Below are 22,337 nucleotides of genomic sequence, written 5' to 3' on the forward strand. Positions count from 1 at the left end.
TCTCTTTGTTGCTTTGTATGTCCCTCCCCCACAGTATAACCCCTGCTTTCACTATATTTGATGTCAGTATAACTTGTGGAGGAGATGGGGAAAAACAAGTCATTTAAGGATACAGGTGGACCTGTTGCAACAATGAGAAGTACAAGTTGTCATGTCCAAGACGAGCTTTACAACGTTGGTGGGGGGGGGGAAGGATTGGGACTGGGGAGGCTGGGAAGGGATGTGAAGGGTAAACAAAGGAGGAGGCTGCAATGCATGCATTATCCTGCCCATGTAATTGTAACCCCTCTGAACAGTATGTTAACAAATAAAATTAAATAAATAAAAATAAAAAAAATAAAAATACTGCAAGAAACAGTGGGCTCTATATCCTACTATTCTTAGGTTAAGTGTATTTTGGTCTTTTTCAAAAACTGTACAACTCCATCTCCCTGGCAGGGCCTAGTCCTGCTATCAAAAACATGGAGAAACAAGAGAAAATAATTGTATAAATAATAAAATGTGATTTTCCCTAAAAAAAAAAAAGATCTTTTTAAAGGAGTCATATTTACCCTAAAAAATAATTCATTAAGTCAGTATTTTTTGGTGATGGTAGTGGGTTTGAACTAATGGGATCCAACCATTACATCCTAAGATAATTTTACTCTCATCTTTTTAATTATCAAAATATTCTAACCAACACTAAATAACTTGATGACATAAAATCCAGCATATCTTCAATTAAAAAGGCTACTATGTCTATAAACACCTAATGGTACTTACCCACACTAAGAATAGCAAGGAGCCATATGCTAGTGGCTCATACCTGTAATCCTAGCTATTCAGGCTGAGCTATAAAGGATTGTGATTCAAAGCCAGCTTTGACAGAAAGATCTGTGAGACTCTATCTCTAAAATAATCAGCAAAAAGAAGGGCTAAAGAAATACAGCGCCAGCTGAGCAAGCAAGTGAGCAAGTATGAGGCTGGGACTGGCAAAAAGTTCAAACGCTGGGACTGACTTAAAGAAGTAATAGAAATATAAGGTTGGAAGCATGGCTAAATTGATGGAGTTGTCTGCCTAGAAACTGCAAAGCCTTGACTTCAAACCCCAGTACTGACACACACACGCACATGCACGCACATGCACGCACACACACACACACACACACACACACACACGGAAATATATAAAATATATTGTGCTTGCTTATACATTGTTCTTATGGGTTGATATATTCACATCAGAAACTTCTTTAGTTTACGAATTTTATGGACTTAAAAAAGTGAAAACTCTAACAAGAGTCACCAAGAAGTGAGCTTTGTGACAAGTATGACAAAGCAGGAGTAAAAATACAAAAATCAAAGTCCAAAAGGATGAAAATATGCAGCATGAGAAAAATGTTATTATTAATCCTATTTCCTATTATGTTAATTCATAGACATATATGTGATTAGAATGTGGTTACAAGTGAAGATGCCAGGACATGGACTCTATCAACAGGCATTAACACTGTGAGCCACCTCTTAGTTGGCAATACTGTGTCTGTTTTCCCACTTGACAAAATTGAAATAACTAAAATATCTATTCTTCATAAGGTTGTATGTATGTAGGTTTAGTTATTACTGCTTTTACTTTCTTTTATACTTAAATTGTCAATATTAACATAAAAACATAAAAGCTATCAGATCTTGTGAGGGCTTTTCCCCCTAAATTTTGAAAGCTGACATGCACAAAGAATCAGAAACTATATTTGGGTACTTAAAAGATGAAAAATCTCCTTTTTCCAAGGAAATCACCAGCCCAAGTTAGTGATTTCAGATCCCTGCAGTGGCAACTCCAGTGACTGTACTTACTTGTAAGTACTTACCATACTGTAAGCACAAGTGAAAGTTACTTCAAAGACTTATTTAAGATGAGTTTAATACCTTGGCTTCACTGCTTACAACTGGTTTTACAGGGAACTGGACTTCTGTGGCTTTTAATATTGTATTTTCTTGAAGAATGTCTTGTTGAGATTGATTGTGACCAAATGGCTTTAAAAAAATGATGAGAAATTTATCTCACAAAATATTCAAAACTAAGATATTACAAGTGAGTTTCCAAACTAAATTATTTTGGTACTAAAATCTTATCCTTAGTTATGTAAAATTTAGGATGCAGTCTCAGAAACAAGATAATTGATTGTAGGCAGAGAAAGTTTATGAAATTATCTAATCATTAACAGATGAAACACTGTAAGAGAAAATAATACTGTTGCAATGTAAGTTTAAGACAAAATGGCTCTAGATGTGGCCTAGGGGATCTGGATTTGGTCATAACATGTGATGAACTTCTGGAAAAGCCCCTTAACCTCTCTTTTCATATAAGGTCGTGGGGTATGAGCCAAATATTATCTAGTAACTTGCACTTCTGACTAAAATATTTAAAAAAGTTTGGAAGGAATTAAGACTATATTTAATAGTATTTTTCTGAGGAGTCACAGGAGGAATTATGCCCATTATAAACTCTGTAGAGGGTGAGATTGTGGTGGGTGTTAGAAAAAGTGAACAATGAATAAAATATGTGTGCTAGGTAGGCAGGAAGGAAGACAGACAGATACAGATGGACAGACAAAATAAACTGTGAGAGGGAGGATAGCCAAATAAACTGGTATGACATTAAAGTAATTTTGATCCAAGAAAGAAATTGAGAAGCCTGGATTTCCTTAAGGATCTACAGTGATTTCATTAATGAATTCTGCATTTAAGAGAAAAAAATTCAATTTATTTCTACACAGATGAAGCTAGTATAATTTAACTTACCTTTCTACCATACAGACACTGAAAGAAGATGACTCCAACTGACCACACATCAACCTTGTTGGAAATCTTTGGTGGCTCTTTTCCAACTACAAAACACTCAGGAGGTAAGTACCTATAGTTTTGGGGGAAGAAAAAGAAAAAGACAGAAATTAATAACCTTTAACTTAAAAATCTTTTAAAACACTGTCTTAGAATGCTTATTTTATCCATATAAAAACAACAGTGTTCATCAATGAAATCCATTTCAACTATTGACAAATTTACATCTTTTAAACCATTTGACTCTCAAGCCAAAACACAAAAACTTTGTAATAAAGGATAATTTATTTAAATCTGCACAAACAGACATGCAATTTCCTTTCTAAAATATGCGCCAAATATATGGTTATCTTGTTTAAACCACTTGGAGAACACATTGCCAACAAAGTAAAACTTCATATTTCTTGCTGTAACAGAAAAATCCTAATGCAGGCAATAATATAAATTTCAAAGTCTGCACTCAGTATGACTCCTCATCACTTGCAAACTGTGCTCCAGTATCCTGTGTTCTTTTGAATCTCTTATGCCCTCTCCATTTCTTTCCAGACAGTTCTTTGCTTTCTCCTGTTAGAGCAGGGTACTATGGGTACCTCTACAATGGCATTCAATTGTTAATCATACTAGACACTAAGGCAATACAGGGTGCTCTTATTCAAAAGTGAAAATCTAATTTGTCATCTCAGATTTTAAGAAAAAAGATCCATTTTAGAATCTTAAAACTCAAAATTTTAGATAAAACTAAAAATTGTGAAAAAGGATGATTCTACTAAATAAAAATTTATTGAAAAACAAATGAGTTTTAGGGTTGGGACCTTGGCTCAAATGGTAGGAATTCAAGTCCCAGTGCACTGGCAAAGAAATAAACAAACAAAAAACTTTTGAGTTTTACACTCACTATATAAAAATCACTGAGGTTTCAGAAGGCTCATACAAGGATGATATTTAGCATGTGAAACTTTCTTAAAGTAGAACTACCAAAGAGGAACAATAACTCGTTTCTGATAGAAATCTTTTCCTATACTCCAAAGCAAGTAGAAAGCTCTATTTGATTTAGCAATAAAAGCGTCTAGTCTAGTTGCTAAAAGAAAAAAATCTAAAGACTACTTATTGACACTATTAATGGTTAGGGAGTTGTCTAACTGATCAATTCATACACACACACACACAGATACACACACACAAATTTTTACAGTTATATTATCCATATATTATTTATAAGAAATGATCCAGTAGAATTTGAAATTTTAAAGTGGGTTGAAAAGAATCCATGAAGGTAAAACCTATATAGACCGGTGGCATCATGTGGAAAATGGTCATTACGGATCTAGGCGAACTGTGTGAAAACTGTTCTAGGAACCCTCAAGTCACATTTAAACACCCAGATATACTAAAAGGGATGACACTAAACTATATTTTTGTCTAGGAATGGATTCTATCTAGAGCTGAATCTATATGTATTAAGTCTTTAATTTTGGAGAAGTCTAAAGATCAAGAATGTTCTCCCATTTGAAATCAACGTAACATCTACCTGTGTTCACAAAAACTTCAACCAAAAAAACTTTACAGAGAAAACTGGATGATAAGTTTATTTGTAATAGTAAAGACAATGTATTTATAAAAATATTGATATGGGGGCTGGGAAGGTGGCTCAATGGTAGAGTGCTTGCTTTGCATGCACGAGGCCCTGGGTTCGATTCCTTGGCACCACATAAGCAGAAAAAGCCGGAAGTGGTGCTGTGGCTCAAGTAGTAGAGCACTAGCCTCGAGCTGAAGAGCTGAGAGCCAATGCCCAGGCCCAGAGTTCAGACCTCATGATTGACAGTAAATAAATAAATAAAATTATATGGATAAATACCACTCTAACATTATAGGAGAAAATCCAAGCCAGGTGTTGGTGGCTTAAGCCTGTAATCTTAGCCACCAGGAAACAGATCTGAGAATCACAGACAACCTAGGAGACTCGTATCACCAAAAAAACTGGAATGGAGCCATTGTTCAACTGGTAGAGTGCCAGTCATGAGCAAAAAAGCCAAGCGAGAGAATTAGGCTACTTGAAAATAAATTTACATTCCCATATAATTACTAGAGACTACTTTAGGTAGTTTTGATATGCTTAGTAATACACATACCAGTAGGTGCCTGCTCCTTGGGAGGTTAGATCCATTCCATCTACACCATAGCTATCATCATCCATGATCTTGGACAAACCAAAATCAGTGATTTTGATTTCACCACATGCTGTCCCATCTACCAGAAGGATGTTTCCTAAAAAAACAGAAGATTCTTTTTCAAATGTGTATTATCTTTACGATTCAAACTAGCTTTTGGAAAGTAAACCTGGTTGTCAGATATTATACATATGATACCTTCTAAAATTATACTGTTTAGAGCTTAAATTGGTAGACATCTTTCATTAATTACCTGGCTTAAGATCATAATGTATAATAGGAGGTTTGATCTCATTGAGATATCTTAGTGCATTTACAATCTGCATTACAATAGACCTAGCTTCTTTCTCTGACATTAATTTGTGTTGCTTCAGATAGAAATCCAGGTCATTGCCTTCACAGTATTCTAACACTGTACAAAACCTATAGTGGGACAGGAGGAGGAAAAAGACATAATTATTATGCAGCAATTCAGAATTGCAATAGAAAAATGAATTATCACTATAGGATAAGGAAAGTAAAAAACAACGTCTTTTCTTAAAAGTTAAATCCTTATATTTACTTACGTATCTGTATCCAAGGAAAAATAATCATAGAGTTTAACTATTCTGGGATGATCCAGTTCTTTGTGTATTCTATATTCCCTGCAGGCATGTCTATAGGAAAAGAGTATATTAATTCTCTATGAGCAGCTTCAAAACGCAATTTATTAAAGCTATGAAGTATTATTATTTACTTGTGGTAGTTTTCTTTTTTCTCATCTCTCCAGCTTTTATTAAGCTGATGAATCTTCACAGCAGCATATCTCTGTTCATATAGGTCAAATGCCTAGGATTAAAGCCAAAGAACAGTTAAGCCAATAGATCAACCAGGTGACTGAAGAAATTTTTTAAAAGTTTTTTTGTGATAATTTCTGCAATACTATAGAATTAGAACAAACTATAATTTTAGTGTTAATTGTTTAATATGTAACAAAAGTAAAAATTCTTTTTTTGTTGTTAAAAGATTTACCCACGATCCAGTTTTAAAAATTATCAATATTTTGGCAATCTTGTTTCATCTTTTCCATCTGTTCTTTACTCATCTTTTTTTTTCCTGTTGGGGGAATGCAGCACTACAAATCAAAGACAGGGCTCTGCACATACAGTGCTCTACCACTGAGCACCTGTGATTTTTTTTTTAAGTGCTGGTATTGGGACTTGAATTCAGGAACTCATGCACTTATTTAGCTTTTCCCTCAAGGGTGGCATTCTGCCACGTGAGCCATATCTTCACTTCTGGCTTTTTGCTGGTTAACTGGAAATAAGAATATCTAAGATTTCTCTGTCTAAGCTGGCTTCAAACTTCAATCTTCAGATCTCAACCTCATGAGTAACTAGGATAAATAGGCATGAGCCTCCAATACCTGGCTCCTGGTAATATTTCATTTTACTTATGAATTATTTAGCATTTATCTCTAAGAAATAATAGCACACTTAAACTGAAATATTACTCTTATAACTAACTATATCAATAATATTCAATAATGTAATTCCTTGATCTCCTTTAATAAACAACCTATGCTTAATTTTCCCTAATGTCTCAATAAAAAGGGATGTGCACTTCATTTGTTCAAGCCATCAGCCTATTTCTTCAAAATAAAGCAAAAAAAAAAAAAAAAGCACCCAAAACAAAATGAGCCAGATGCCAGTGGCTCATACCTGTAACCCTCCTAGTTGCTAATACACACAGCAGACACACAGATGCAGACACAGACATGTGTACAAGCATGCATGCACATGCACACACAGATACACACAGTCACACGAAGAATAAACAATAGTTTCTTTTTTTTTTTTTTCATGGGGCCTGAACTCTGGGCTTGAGCACTGTCCCTAAGCTCTTCAGCTCAAGACTAGCGCTCTACCACTTGAGCCACAGCGCCACTTCTGGCTTTTTTCTTTTTGCTTATATGGTGCTGAGGAATTGAACCCAGGGCCTTGAGCATGCAAGGCAAGCGCTCTACCACTGAGCCACCTTCCCAGCCCTAAACAATACTTTCTTTGGAGTCACATAATGGACTTATTAGCTGAGTGACTGTTTTAATCCAAGCTATTCAGGAAGCTGAGATCTGAAGATCTGGTTGAAAGTCAGCCTGAATAGAAAAGTTCATGAGACCCTTGTCTGAAACTAACAAGCAAAAATCCAGAAATAGAGCTGTGGCTCAAGTGGAAAGTGAGAGCCTTGAGTAAAAAGACAAGTGACAGCATGAGGCTGCATCCAAGCCCAGTACCAACATTAAAAAAAAAAGTTGAGAGGATTAAATAAATGGAGACCATGTCCAAGAACAGTATTTAGAACTTGGGGAAAACATAACATAAACCACAGTAAACTGTGAGGACCTAAAAATCAGTGTAAAATCAATAAACAAAAGATAAAATACTTCTTAACCACCTCTGCTGTTTTTCCTATATTAGCAAGAAGAAAAATATATTACCTTATATACTTCACTAAAGCCACCTCTTCCAAGCAGATGAAGCAGTAAATATCTTTCATTTAATGTGGGGTGATCCTTGAACCTTAAGAAGAATGGAAAAAACTGCTCAGGCACATTAAAAGACACACAAAAAGTTCCTTGTACAAATTTTACTCTGTTCTTCTAGCAATTTCTTTCTCAGTTACTCTAATGTTATTTTCAAATTCTAGTCAGTATTTTTCATTTTCTAACCCATACTTGCACAAATACCACCTAGCTTAAGGCTATAGTGTCTATAAAGTTTAGCTTTTATAGCTTAATATTCATGTTCAATGGTCAATTACAGGATTCTCTTAAACACCTAAAATTTACTGTCAAATACCCGGGTTATAGACATCACTACAACACCCAGTTCAAATTATTGTCTTGATATGAAATCCCTTATCTTCAGATATCACTTCTCTTGGAAAATTTTACTTTATATTATTATTATTATTATTGGTGCTAACACTGGGGCTTAATTCAAGGCGTTGTACCCTCAATTTGCTTTTTTGCTAAAGCCTGGCAGTCTCCCACTTGAGCTACATCTCCACTTCCCAGCTGGCTGTTAGGCAGTCAACTGGAGATAAAAGTCTCAGTCTTATCTGCCCAGGCTGGCTTTGAATGAAGTCCTCAGACCTCAGCCTCCTGAACAGACAGGATTACAGGCATGAGCTACCAATAACCAGATGGCAAAAATATACTTTTTAAGTAAATAATTCTATTCATTGAATGTCCTTTGCCCATGACTAAATCTGTTTTTGAAACTTTTCTTAAATAACTTTAATCTCTAATTTAAAAAGTAAAAAAGAACATTTTAGAACCTGGTGCTAGTAGCTCACACCTATAATCCTAGTTACTCAGGAAGCTAAGATCTAAGGATTGTTGTTTGAGACCAGCTGCAGCAGGAAAATCCAAGAGGCTTTTATCTCTAATTAATAACTAAAAAGCCTGAAGTGGATCTTTGGCTCAAGTCAGGGACAGTGCCCAGGCTCTGAGGTCAAGTCTCAAGACTGGTACAAAAAATTACTGTAAAAATTATTCATAAACTTAATTTTATTGTACCTGGAGACACTAAGTACTTACATTTATTAACTCATTTTAGTTCTTATCTAACCTATGAAGTAGAGCCTGTTATGTCTGCTTTACAGATAAGGGAACTGCTACACAGAGATAGTAAAAATTCTAAGTGCAAACACATTGTATTTTATATTCTTATTTAAAAAAAACAAGTAAAAATAGGCTTAATAATAAAAGCTTTCTTGAAAACTTGAGATATCTGCTTAGTTTTAATGCACATTTTTAACTACTGTTTTTATTTTAATCCCTAAGTCACAACCACAAATTCTGAGCCTCATGTCCAGAATTTTAAGTTAATTTCCCATGGGTTGCTGATAGAAATTAACTGTATTATTTCATTTACCTCACATAATAGAATTATATCTTCATATATATGAATTACACATACACTAATAATCACAAATGAGCCGTTTTTCCTAAGTAAAATAATTATATTTTACAAACAGATATGGGTTCTTGCTGCAGGGAACCAGTGGCTCATGCCTAGCTAACAGGAGGCTGAGATATAAGAACCATGGCTGTTCAAAGCCAATTTCGGCAAAAAAAAGTCTGTGAGATTCATATCTCTGGTAAACTACTAAAAAAAAATAAAAGCCAGAAGTGGAGCTATGGCTCAAGAAGTAGAGCACTATATTTGTGCAAAAGAAGCTTGTGGACATGAGTTCAAGCCTTAAGACTGGCACAAAATAAAAAGAAGAAAGAAGAAGAAATAGGCTATTTCAATTATGATACATTGTCATGAAGTTTTAAATTTATGTTATCACACTTAAAAATGAAAGTGTAAACAAACACCATTCCTCGTGTGTGTGTGTGTGTGTGTGTGTGTGTGTGTGTGGAGGGGTGTGTGTGTGTGTGTGTGTGTGGATACTGGGTCTTGAACCCAGAGCTGTGCAATTGTCCTTTAGCTTTTTCACTCAGCATTCACTCAGTCCGGTATTCCACCACTTGTGCCACAGCTGCATTTCCAGTTTTTTGTTGCTGCTTAATTGGAGATCAAAGTTCTCATCTTAGACTTTCCTGCCAGGGCTAACTTTCAACCATGACCCTCATATCTCAGCTTCCTGAGTAGCTAGGATGACAGGCAGGAGCCACTGTTATCCCACTACCAATTCTCTTTTATACCAACCAAATCTAAGTAGTGCCTTGTTTAATTAATTTGTTTTCAGAATGTTCCCATAAACTCATAGATACTTTTCTTTGAACTCTTTTAACATATACCATATCTATGGTCCTCATCTGAACAACTAGAAATCAAGAACACATTGTAATACCATGTAGTTCTCTCCACATTTCTCCCAAATATGTCATGTTAGAAATAATTTCTCCTTCAATACAATAATGTTAACTTTGGCACCAAGCCAAATCAACAAACATTTAATAAGTGCCTTTGTCTAGGCTCTGGTGATATAACAAGAATAAAACAAAGTCCATGGGCTCATGAAGTTTATAGTCTAGCTGGGAGACAAAACAAATAACCAAACACTAAATGTGTAAACCCAAATCGTGACAACTAAAGCAAGCTAACACTACTGAAAGAGAATGAGCAGACAGCCTCTCTAATAAAAATTTGGAATGAAATAAAAGTCATTCAGATGTTTAGAGGAGGAATACATCAGCCAGTGGAAATGACATGCAAAATAAGCCTGAGATAGGAATGTGCGTGACATGTCTGAGGAGGCAAGCATGTCTATGACATGCAGCAAGCAGAGGGGGAGAGATAGTGGTGAGATGGCTGGTGACTATATCATACAAGGTCCTTTGAGCACAGGAAGCTCTTTTCTCAGTGTGATGACATGCCTCACAAGGAAGTGGTATTTATGCTCTGCCTGGGAGCAGGGAGAGGTGAGTGGGTTAGAATTTATCAGCAGTGAAGAACAAATACTTACTGAGAATTATCTTCATTGTTTATCCTTTTGAGTTCCCGTATGTGAAGATTTCTTACTCTTTCTAAACGTTCAAGTTCTGCCTGGATTTCTGCCTCCTCCTGAGAATGAAGAGAAAGGACTATAACAAGCTCAATTTATTTGTGATATAAAAAGCTACTTTTACCCATGCATCAATTTTTTTATATCTATAAGAAGAATAGTGCATTTTAAAGTACCACTGAGTTAAAAGGCCACAGTGTTCTTTTCAATGCCTGAAAGACAGAAAGAGATAAGGGGGAAGGAAAGAAAAGCCTGTTTGAAGACACTATCCTTCACATAAAAGTTTATACCTAAAGACATGATCGATTTTATTACGTACTCTAAGAAAAAAAATTAATGTCTATACTGAAATGACTATGAGATAGTCACAGTCATTTGAAACTGACTTATGATACAAATGAACTAAAAAATTTATTTCTGGTCCATTTGGATTTTAAGAAAGAAAATTTACTACTACTACAAAAAAAGAAAGTATTTCGTTATGATTAGAAGATGGAGGAAGAAGACAACTACTGAGTATTCCTAGACCTCTTATAAGATCTGGAATGCACACACACATACACACACACACACACACACACACACACACAGTATCACCACTCACTTGAATAAACCCCACTGTAATCCTAAAGAGACATTAAAATTAAAAATTTAAGGACTGTGGTGGTAGCTCCTCAGTTATCAGAGAAGATGTAGGCAAGTCCTAAAGAAATGTACTTTAAAAAGCATTTAATACAAAAGAAACCAAAGCAAATAAGCAAACAAGTCACTAATGTCTCTCTTACACACATACCTTTTTCAACACAATCTAAGTACTACTTAAATAGATATGCCAAATTTAGGTGGAAATTTCTAGAAATACTCAAAGTATTTTTGAATATTTAAGTAAATATAGATTATTTTGGTCTGATATGAATATAATTTAATTATAGAGTTACAAGATTCATGTTATTTCTAAATACTGAACATTTAAATATTCTATATTTCATCAGCTCCTTTGTTAATAATATATACTTAAATATAAAGATTACCTCAAAAAAATCCAAAATTTAATTTGAAAGTTTAAGTGCCTTCATTTTAAATATAGAGATATAAAGTCTATTATAACTATACTGAAGACTTACATTGTAAAGCCTATTTTAATTATTATAAAGAAAAATAAATCTTAGATTAGGAAACTAAATATAAACATGTTGTTTATATCCTCTTTGGCTCTTCAAGATTTTTTTTGTTCTTGTTGCTGTCATCATTTTTGTGCTAGTCCTGGGACTGGGGGCTGTCCCTGAACATTTTTGTTCAAAACTAGTACTCTCTACCACTTGAGCCTCATCACCACTTCTGGATTTTTGGTGGTTAATTTGAGACAAGAGTCTCACAGACTTTCCTATACAAGCTGGCTTCCAACTGGAATCCTTCGATCTCAGCCTAGGATTACAGGAATAAACCACCAGAACCTGGCTTGTAGAGATATTTAAATAGCTTAGGTATTAAGATTATAAATTAAAATTTCAAGACAAATTTAAAAGAGAAATTTTAAGACATTTATTTCTAAAAGGGATTCATACTACATTGGCATGTATGCATACATGTATGTGTATGTGTGTGTTGTGCACTATGGAGGGGTAATGGGAGTTGAATTTAGAGCTTTACACAAATACTTTACCACTGAGCTACATTTCCAACTATAGATTATCTTAACTGAAATTTCATACTCATTTAATATAGTTTTTCTCACAAATATTTTCTATCATTTTTGGAGGGCTAGAGGATTGAGACATTCTCATGTAGTGTAAACGGGCTTCAAATTCCCCATCCTTCTCTCTCAGTCTCCCAAGTGTTGGGACTATAGGTATGTGCCATCACCTGGCAGAGAGGATCTTATCATAATAAAGGTAAAGTTCCATCTTAAGATGCTCATAAATCAAAGATTTATTAAAAAAGCAGGAAAATAATTTTAAAACTTTGCAACAATAAGCTCAAAACCCAGCTTATCTGTCGTATTTAGTCATATAAGGTAGGATTAAAGAAAACTGGCAGAGCTAGGAACTGGTGACTCATGCCTGTAATCTTAACTATTCAAGAAGCTGAGATCTGAAGATTACAGTTCACAGCCAGCCCAGACAGAAACATTTGTAAGACTTATCTCCAATTAAGTCAGAAGTAGAGATGTGATGCAAGTGGAAGAGCCAGAGTCTTAAGTGAAAAGGCCAAGCAAGAGCTCAGGGCCCTACAGTCAAGCCCCATTACAGTACAACAATCTGATTATCTAAGAAATGCCCCAAAATATAGAATTTGAATTCACTTATACCATGCAATCCAGAAAGTAATAACCTTTGTTCTTTATGTTACTAATATTTGGAAGGCTGGTCAAATTGTAAATAATCTGATGAAACTGCTTAAAGCTTAACACTAGCTAAAATGTTGTTTTTAACTCTGATTTAAAATTATGTCATTGGGATTCTATTTCAACAGTGAATTCACAGAAATTAAATTTTGCTGAGTCATAAATATATAACATTCAACTACATTGTTGAACACACATTAGTTATGTTTTATAAGCTGAAGATCAATATAATGGTACTAACCCCTCTCACAACATATTTAAGGTAAAATGTGTTACAAAATTAAGAAGAAAGTCTGCCCCCAATGAAACATGACAAGTATGTCCCACCAAAGTATTACAAAATGAAAGAAAGCACAGATATGCAAGCAGTTTGAATTGCTAAGTTTACTGGAAAAATAGAATGTCAGAGGCACTATAGGGGAAAAAGCTGAATTCCAAGTATTTGGGAGAAAATATCAAGAGAAGAAACTGTACCATAATGGTGTCTTACACACAGATAGACATAAGTGCACCATAGTTAGCAAAATACATTTGCATTTTCATCTTGTATTAAGTATTTCATGGTATCTTTAGACCTCAAAACAAAGTGACATACTTCTGGGGGAAAAAATCTGTTAACTCTTAATTTCTCTCAAATCCCACTGAGAAAAAGCATACATACCATTATGGACTAAATATCTATATTCCCTCCAAACTCATACCTTGTAGCCCTAATCCTCTGATTATGTTATTTGGAGACAGGGAATTGGGAATTAGTTAGATTAAATCATGAGGGTAGTGTTCTCATAATGAAATCAGTAACTTAATGAAAGAAAGATCCCTCTCCCCACCTTTCCAGGTCCATAGAGAAAAGACCATGTCTAAGGCAGAAAGAATACTCTCACTAGAAATCAAACCCTGCCAAACTGTGATGTTGTAAGCAGTAAGATGTTGTAAAGCAGTAAGAAAGTGAATTTCTGTTTTTTAAGTAGCTCAGTTAGGTATTTTGCTGGGGCTGCAATAACTAAATAGGGATCCTTAAAGTAAATGCCAGGAACAACACTATCTAATGTACCTTCTCATCATAGAAAGAGGGGTGGCCCAGTTTTGCTTTGGCTGCACAGAACGTACTAGTCTGAACAGCTAATTTATCTTTGGTTAGGTCATTTCCAAAGGTCTATCATCTAAGCTCTTGCTTGAGATTGACATTAACCCCTGAAAGTATCCTCATAATTAATTTTTTTCAATAAAGATCTAAAGTAGGGACTGGGGATGTGTCTTAGTTGCAGAGTGCTTGCCTTGCATGCATGAAGCCCTGGGTTCAATTCCTTAGTACCACAGACACAGAAAAAAGCTGGAAGTAGTGCTGTGGCTCAAGTGGTAGAGTGCTAGCCTTGAGTACAAGAAGCTCAAGGACAGTGCCCAGGCCAAGCCCCAGGACCAGCAAAAAAAAAAAAAAAAAAAACTAAAGTAAAAATGACCTTGTCTCACAATCACCTCGAAATTGAATTTTCAAATTCATGGCAAAACTAAGCCAGGGTAGCAAAGTAAATGAGACACAATCTGACTAGCTTCATCCCCTATGTGAACGGTTAATTAAAGCATAGAGAATCTAGAAGAAACAGAATGCATTGGTCCTTGGAGGCAATTATAAGGGACATTAATAAGAACAAATTGTATTAGAGAAGTAGATTTAGTGATTGATAAAAGGACATAACTCTTCTCATTTAAACTAAACCAGAGAACAGATACACAAAACAGTTTTATCAGTACTTTAAGCTCAAATATTCTATATTACTTATATAAAAAACCTAAATATTCAATTATACAATGTATCTCAGTATGACCCTACTGTTCAATTTACAAAAATACTACCTTCAACATTTTTAATTTAAAAAATTATATGGAAGATAAATCCCATAGCAACTTTACCAGAATAATTTGTCTCTGGCCAGATCTTTGCATAGAAATGTTTTCTATTTGTAATCAAAATATCTTCTGGTAAAGATATTTAAATGTCTCTCGCTAAACTCTTTAGCCCAAAGGCAAGTTAAAAAAATGTAGAATCTATAAAAATTCCAGTTGAAAATGTAGGTGAATTTGGAGGTTTTTCTTTTTAACCATTTATCATAACAGCAATTTTTGTTTGTTTGTTTTGCTGGCAATGGGACTTGAACTCTGGACCTGGGACTGTCCCTGGGCTGCTTTTACTCAAGGCTAACGCTCTACCACTTGAGCCACAGTGTCACTTCCGGCTTTTTTGAGTAGTTTATTGGAGATAAGAGTCTCATGGACTTTCCTACCCCAGCTGGCTTTGAACGGTGATCCTCAGATTTCTGCCTCCTGAGTAGCTAGGATTATAGGCATGAGCCACTAGTGCCTGGCTTATAACGGCAATTTTTCAAGTCAATTATTAAAGAAAAATAGTGTGTATAAGCAATGAAGCAATAAAACAGTTATAAAATGCATTTTTACATGTAAAACCCAAACACACTTTAGTGAAAAACTTATTTGTGAGTTATTTAGCAAATCTTGCATGTACAGAACAAAAAACTCAATTTCCAAAAACTGAAATTTTATAAAGCCCAAATAAACTGAATTAAGTTAGTATTCTAGTTTGTTCTCTGTGGTGTTTGAGATCAAACCCTTTGGCTAGGCAAGTGCTCTACAACTGAGCTATACTCCTAGCCCCAAAAGAACTTTGATATAGATTTTTCTGCTAACCTATTATCTATGAAAGTTTGTGAAAAGAAAGTAATTTCTCCATGATGCATTATAAAAAGAATAGAAGCAACTGAAGCTTATAGGTTGTATAGACTATAAAACAGCATCATGACAACAATGCTAGCTGGGTGCCAGTGGTTCACACCTGTAATTCTAGCTACTAAGAAAGCTGAGATTTAAGGATTTCAATTCAAAGCCAGACAAGGCAGGAAAATCCGTGAGACTCTTATCTCTAATTAACCACCAAAAAGCTGGAAGTTGAGGCATAGCTTAACTGGAAAGTGCTAGCCTTGAGAACAAAAACTAAGACAGTGCCCAGGTCCTGAGTTCAAGCCCTAATACCTGTACCAATAAATGACAGACAGACAGATAAAGATAGATGGATAACTAGCAAGCTAGACAGCAAACAATGCTTGATTCAAGAAAGATAGTACAGCCGGGGTCCAGTGGCTCAAGCTTGTAATCCTAGTTTTCAGAAGGCTGAGATCTGAAGATCTCAGTTAGAAGCTAGCATGAACAGGAAAGTCAGTAAGACTCTTATCTCCCACTAACCAGCAAGTGGTAGAGCACTAGTCTTGAACAAAAAATAGCCCAGAGACAATGCTCAGGCCCTGAGTTCAAGCCTCAGAACCAGCACAAAAAGAAAACATGTAAAAAGAAAGCTAGTTCAAAATGAGATTTCAAAAATTCATTACTAAAATCATTTCAGTAATATGAAAAATGTTAGCTGCTCAAAAACTGCTTCAATTTCATAAACTATTATAATGTAATTTTAAAAGTTTTTCAGGTCAGGAGCCCATGGTTCACATCAGTAATCCAAGCTATTTGGGAGGTTGAGATCTGAGGATCATGGTTCTAAGTCAGTTGGGGTAGGAAAGGCAATGAGACCTTTATCTCCAATTAATCACAGAAAAAGCCGGAAGTGATGCTGTGGCTCAAGTGGTAGAGCGCTAGCCTTGAGTATAAAGGGATGATACTCAGGCCTGGAGTTCAAACCTCAGGACTGGCAAAAAAAAAAAGTTTTATCAGGAGCTAAGTACCAGTGGATAGTATCTAAAATTCTAGACACAGGAAGATAAAGATTTGAGGATCAAGGTTCAAAGCCCAGCCTGTGCAGAGAAATCTGCAAGAGTCTCTGTCTCTAACTAACTAGCATACAGCTGGAAGTGAAAGTGTGGCCCAAGTGGTAAAGCACTAGCTATAAGTGAAAACAACAAGCAAAAGCATGAGGTCATGAGTTCAAGCTCCATTATATATACAGACACAAAGACACACACCCAAGTTTGTCACCTTAAAAAGTAAAAGGTAAAAGTAACAAAATGCACTATTTAAGATAATGGAAGCCTGGTAGAGTGATGTGCACCTGTAATCCCAGCACTAGGAAGGCTGGGGCAGGAAGATTAAGAGGTTAAAGCCCATCTGGCTACATAGCAAGACTCTATGGCAAAAACTAAAACAAAACAGAAAACAACTAATCAAAGGGCAGTGCCAAAAGAAAAAGACTAATTAAGGAGGAAATTACATACTTCAAATTTGTCCTTATTGCACATCGTTACATTGATATGACCACCCAAATCCTAAATATGAACACAATAGAAGTACAAACAATAAACAAAATACCTAAGTAATATAGGTCTGCATTAGTTGGGCTGGGTGGCTAATGCCTGTAATCGTAGCTGCTCAGGAGCCAGAGATCTGAGGATCAAGATTTGAAGCCAGCTCTGGCAGGAAAGCCTATGAAACTCTTATCTCTAGTTAAGCACAGAAAAAGACAGAATTAGCTCAAGTGATAGAGCACTAGCCTCAAGCAAAAGGAGTTCAAGCCCCAGGACTCCCTCCCCCCGCCGCCCCCCGCCAAAAAAAAACCCCAGACCCACAAAAAAAACAGGTCTTCAAAACAGGCCTGCATTTATCTCAGTTATAAAAACTGCTGCCCCATAACCATATTTTTGCTCGAGTATTAAGTATATAATGGGGAGAGGAAGAAGGGGAAGAACACAGATGAAAGTAACTTATGAAATTCTTGTGTTTTGAAATGTTCCCCCCAGTATCACCCCCAATCACCAAAGTGGTCATTACTGATAGGTCTGAAACTCTCAAGTCCTCAGATACTATCCTTGGAACCTTCATTAATAATGTTTCACCGCTGTTTCCTCTCTCTACACTTCATTCCCTGGGAGGAAAGAACTGGTTTACTCTCTTCAAATGTATACAAACACATTTAAATCCTTAAATGGAAATGGCTATTAAAAATAAATGGCTATTAAAATAGGGAAGGGCTTTAATTCTCTGGGAGTTCTTCCATTTTATTTAAACAAAATAAACGGCTATATCACTTGCAGCAAAGAAATCTAAAAATTCTAATGACTGGCAAAAATGTACTTAGTATTTTTCTTGCATACTGTTATGTTATACAGATATTATTCCTTAATGTTAAACACTAACTGAGGTACTGAAGCCAAGCACATTTCAGGACTGTATATGGTGGTCCTTTTCCCTCAGCATTCTACATCCTTTTAACCTTTTTTGGAATGCTGGTGGATTATACAGTTGCCTTCCTTTCTTTCTTTCTCTCTCTCTTTCTTCTTTCCTTTCTTTCTTTCCTTCTTTCTTACTTTCTGGGTCCGGTCATGGGGCCTGAACTCTGGGCCTGGGCGCTGTCCCTCAACTCTTCAGCTCAAGGCTAGCACTCTACCACTTGAGCCACAGCGCCACTTCCGGCTTTTTTTCTTTTTGCTTATGTGGTGCTGAGGAATCAAACCCACAGGGCCTCAGGCATGTAAGGCAAGTGCTCTACCACTGAGCGACTTTCTCAGCCCTCTTTCTTTTTAAACAGTATTCCCAATAATGGAAATAGCTTAATTTTCTACATTCTCACTATGCACTGTACACATAAATGACATAAACATGTTTTTGACTGGGAAAGGCTAGTGGCCAAGAAACCTTTTCTTTTTTTTATGAAATAGAAATCTTTACACTAAACATACAAACTTAAATTGAACAAACTCTGTTTTAAGTGATGGGAAATATGACTTGTAAAATTATTTCCAAAATGTTATATTTCATTGCTTATTCAAATGGAAATAACATCCCTTTTTATCCATAAAACTTAAGGTCACTTAATACCAAGTTAAGGTGTTTGATTGTAAGTGTGGAAAATCAGAGCCAGGAACATTTTTAGATTCCCTAAGTCAGAAGGAGGTAGAATATAAACAACTGAGTGTCTTCCATTTACAATTAGTTTTGTGTTCTTGCAGCAAGTCATCTTTTACAGATTATTCTTTTAAGTAAGAAGCTGTTGTAAGGAGAAATGGTTGTGAAGAATTCCAAACATTTTTCTTAGCACCTTTCTTATCTACTACATCAAGAAGTCAGGAACTTCATAATGTTCTTTATGACTTAGCTGTGTCCTTTTTGAGTGCATTTCTACTAGAATTACACTGAAAACTACCTACACAAGTAGCATCTTGTGTTACATTGTACAGAAACAATGTACACTGTGGTTGGATTTAAAAGAAGAATTCGCAAAGAATTTCTTCTGGATTCATTTTAAAGATTAAGCCTTCTAGCATTATATATGGTTCATCATATATAATCATATAATTTTCAATTAAACCTAAAGTGACAAGAAATGTCACATATATAAACTTATTTTCTGTGATCATAATAAGGGTTTGCTAGATAACATTGATATTTTAAAAAGAAAAACTAAGAGGGATACAAAACTTTAAGAATATCTGGGGATCAATTCACCTAAAATCAACTCCCTGTATTCTCCACTGCTCAAAAGCCTTGTAGACAATCCATTCATTGTCTTCCACTTCAACTAGTTGCATGGTCCACTGTGAAGGGGTGAGGAAAGAGCTGTATACTTGTTCTTGACCTGTAAAGATTTCATCATGGAAGATTAATACTGATGCTGCCGCTGCCTGTTACTGGTTGTTTCTCTTTGCAGGTGCCAATATCAGTCACAGAACAGGATTTCAGTGGCAGAGTTGTTGCTATACTGTTATCTCTTCAGAACGGAGGCACAAGGAGAGATGAATGCCACATCGCAAGGAGCAAAGGAGAGAGAGAGAAAGAAATGGTGTCAGGTGGCATGTTGGATGTGATTTTTGTTCTAGTAGAGACTGAGATGACTGTAAATTGTTTAGCTAATTCCTTCGGTCTGCAAAGAAAAATCGGTGTCGGTGCTGATGATTCTTGACTAACCCTGTTTCAATTACAAATTGGTTATATTTCTCCAATAAAATTTCTGGCACTTATACTTAGGGCTTATAAATCAAGTAAATACATTCCTTTCTCTTTCCCTCTTCCCAGCCTTTTCTGTTTCTCACACACTACAAAATACACTTATTAAAGCCAACCCCTATTATAGTATTTAGTATTTGATACTGAGATATCAAACATTCTCAACAAATAATTAAATGTGCAAAATCAAGAAGACACAAAATTTGAAGACTAGAAAACAGCAACACATAACCTCCTACTGTTCATTACATACTAACCATACATTTGACAGTACTGTCAAGTAACTTAAGTCACTGGTCCTAATACCTTTAAATCCTCAAATTATGAAGGTAACTTATTTTCCCCAAACTAGAATTACTCAAAGACTAATATTAAAACAGGATGAAATGGTACCTGATTAGTTTCTTTAAATTAGACTCCACATGGGGAAGATATATAAAATGGGTTCTTAGTTGTTTTATCTTAGAACACCAACTTCCCTCCACCCTTCAGTGCTAGGAATTGAACATAGGGCCAATCATATACTAGGCAGAGATCTACCACTTGAGGCATGCCCCATCCATAAGCCTTTGTTTGTGTTCTGGTTTTAAAGACGGATCTCATTAACTTCCCAAGCTGGGCTCAAACTCTTGATCTTCTCGCCTCCAACTCCCAAGCACCTAGAATTACAAGCACGGTCCAACAAATACTTCTTTGCAATCCTTAAATTATTTGAAAGTATTTACATGTTTTACAAACAAGTGCTTCTCTACCTACTTAAAAAAATGAAGTGAAAATCAATACATTAGCTAGTAATAAAGATATATTCTAGCTGATAAAATAATCATGAGTCCAGTTCAAGAAAGGAAATATGAGAGAAAAAGAGAAAGAAAAAGAACATATGAAAACAATTGACTTAAATGTTATCCTAGCTGTGATGAAATAAAATAGCATGATTCTTCAAAATCTTCAGGTTGAAGCAAACACTACTTTTTTTGTTTGTTTTTGTGCCAGTCCTGGGACTTGAATACAAGGCATAAGTTCTGTACCTGAGCTTTTGTGATCAAGGCTAGCACTCTACATTTGAGAAATAGCTTTATTTCTGGCTTTTCTGGTAGTTAATGGACTATCCTGCCTGGGCAAGCTTGAAACCTAGATCTTCAGATCTCAGCCTCCTGAGTAGCTACAATGGCAGGCATGAGCCACTGATGCTTGGCAGCAACTACTACTTATAAGATATGCAAGCTACAAGTTAATTAATTCTTCTGTATACAAAGAATCAATTCTAGAAAAGAAACACATGATATAACAGAAGGAAGTAAGAAAAGTCACTTACTACCTATATTACTTCACAAAAAGCATATATAGGAGATCGTGGGATTCAAAAAGTTAAAATTGATGTTGATTAAAAATGATTAAACTAGTCTCTAAAATTAATTTTCTTGAATAATGCCTATACTAGGCAGAACAAGGAAAATATATCACTCTGAATAAGTGAGTAATGACTACGTAAAGTAGGAACTAAAACAGTAAATATTAAAACCTTTTTGATATAGTAGAAAAAAGAGATGCTATACAATGACTACCCTAATCTCAGAAGACAGATAAGCCTGTAAGTAAAGTTTATATTTACTTTTTGGAGCCAACTAGCTATATACTTACTTTGGGAGGTTTCTGCCTGACTATCACACTTTCACAGCTTTGGATTTATTACTTTTCTAACATTTCATTAATGGTAAATAAAAATTTTCATATTACCCGCTCAACTATGATTATTATGAATACATATTACAAATTACTCAGACTAATAAACAGATCTTTTACTTTTCTAGGTAAATATGGCCTGAGCTTCTTCAATGAAGGAGGTCTTGTACTTCAGAGCTAACAAATTTAATCTATTAATTAATTCTGTTTTATGTTGAAAAGTTTGTTTTTTGTGCTTGAACTTAAGGCCTTGTCCCTTAGCTTTTCTGTTGTACCACTGGCATTCTACTACTTAAGTCACACTTCCACTTCTGCCTTTATTGTTTAATTGGAGATAACAGTCTCGCAGACTTTCCAGCTCGGTCTGGTTTTGAATTGCAATCCTCAGAACTTAACCTCCTGAGAAGTAAGGATTACAGGCCTGAGCTACCAGTGCTTGGCTTGGTAAAGAGTTTATTAAGGGAAAATGGAAGAAAGGCAAGGAAAGAGGGAGAGAGAGAAGCAGAAAGGGAGAGAGGGAAAAGGCAGACAGACAAGCAGACAGATAAACTGATGTTTAATTCATGCTGTGCTCCCAATCTAAACCCTAAACTGACTGACCATGCAGGTTCCATGTGGATCAAATGCAGATCAGATCTTACCAGATCCAGCTTATGGTAGAAACTATATACTTACAAGCTAATCACTTTGTATCACCCTAATAAACCTAGGACAATAGTGAACTGATAAAATGAAGGTGGTAATGTTCTTTCTCTGGAATTAAGCCTGTCCTCTCTGTGTTAAAGCTGTCCAAGCACTGGTGGCTCACGCCTGTCATCCTAGCTACTCAAAACGCTGAGATCTGAGGGTCACAGTTCAAAGCCTGTCCA

At 35.6% G+C, this 22,337-nt stretch overlaps 1 protein-coding gene across 1 annotated transcript in view; it reads right to left on the reverse strand.

The window, feature by feature from the left end:
- Tlk1 (tousled-like kinase 1) overlaps positions 1 to 22,337 on the reverse strand; it is a 114,738-nt gene that overhangs the window by 4,068 nt on the left and 88,333 nt on the right. The window contains exons 12-19 of the mRNA XM_013027407.1: positions 10,449 to 10,546; positions 7,465 to 7,546; positions 5,725 to 5,816; positions 5,555 to 5,644; positions 5,242 to 5,411; positions 4,950 to 5,085; positions 2,782 to 2,893; positions 1,906 to 2,013 (exon numbers count right to left, since the gene is read on the reverse strand). Of these exons, the coding sequence (XP_012882861.1) occupies positions 1,906 to 2,013; positions 2,782 to 2,893; positions 4,950 to 5,085; positions 5,242 to 5,411; positions 5,555 to 5,644; positions 5,725 to 5,816; positions 7,465 to 7,546; positions 10,449 to 10,546 (888 nt within the window). The remainder of the gene's footprint in view (positions 1 to 1,905; positions 2,014 to 2,781; positions 2,894 to 4,949; positions 5,086 to 5,241; positions 5,412 to 5,554; positions 5,645 to 5,724; positions 5,817 to 7,464; positions 7,547 to 10,448; positions 10,547 to 22,337) is intronic.

Source organism: Dipodomys ordii, unplaced genomic scaffold (genome assembly GCF_000151885.1).
Source record: "Dipodomys ordii isolate 6190 unplaced genomic scaffold, Dord_2.0 Scaffold5, whole genome shotgun sequence".
NCBI classification, from domain to species: domain Eukaryota; kingdom Metazoa; phylum Chordata; class Mammalia; order Rodentia; family Heteromyidae; genus Dipodomys; species Dipodomys ordii.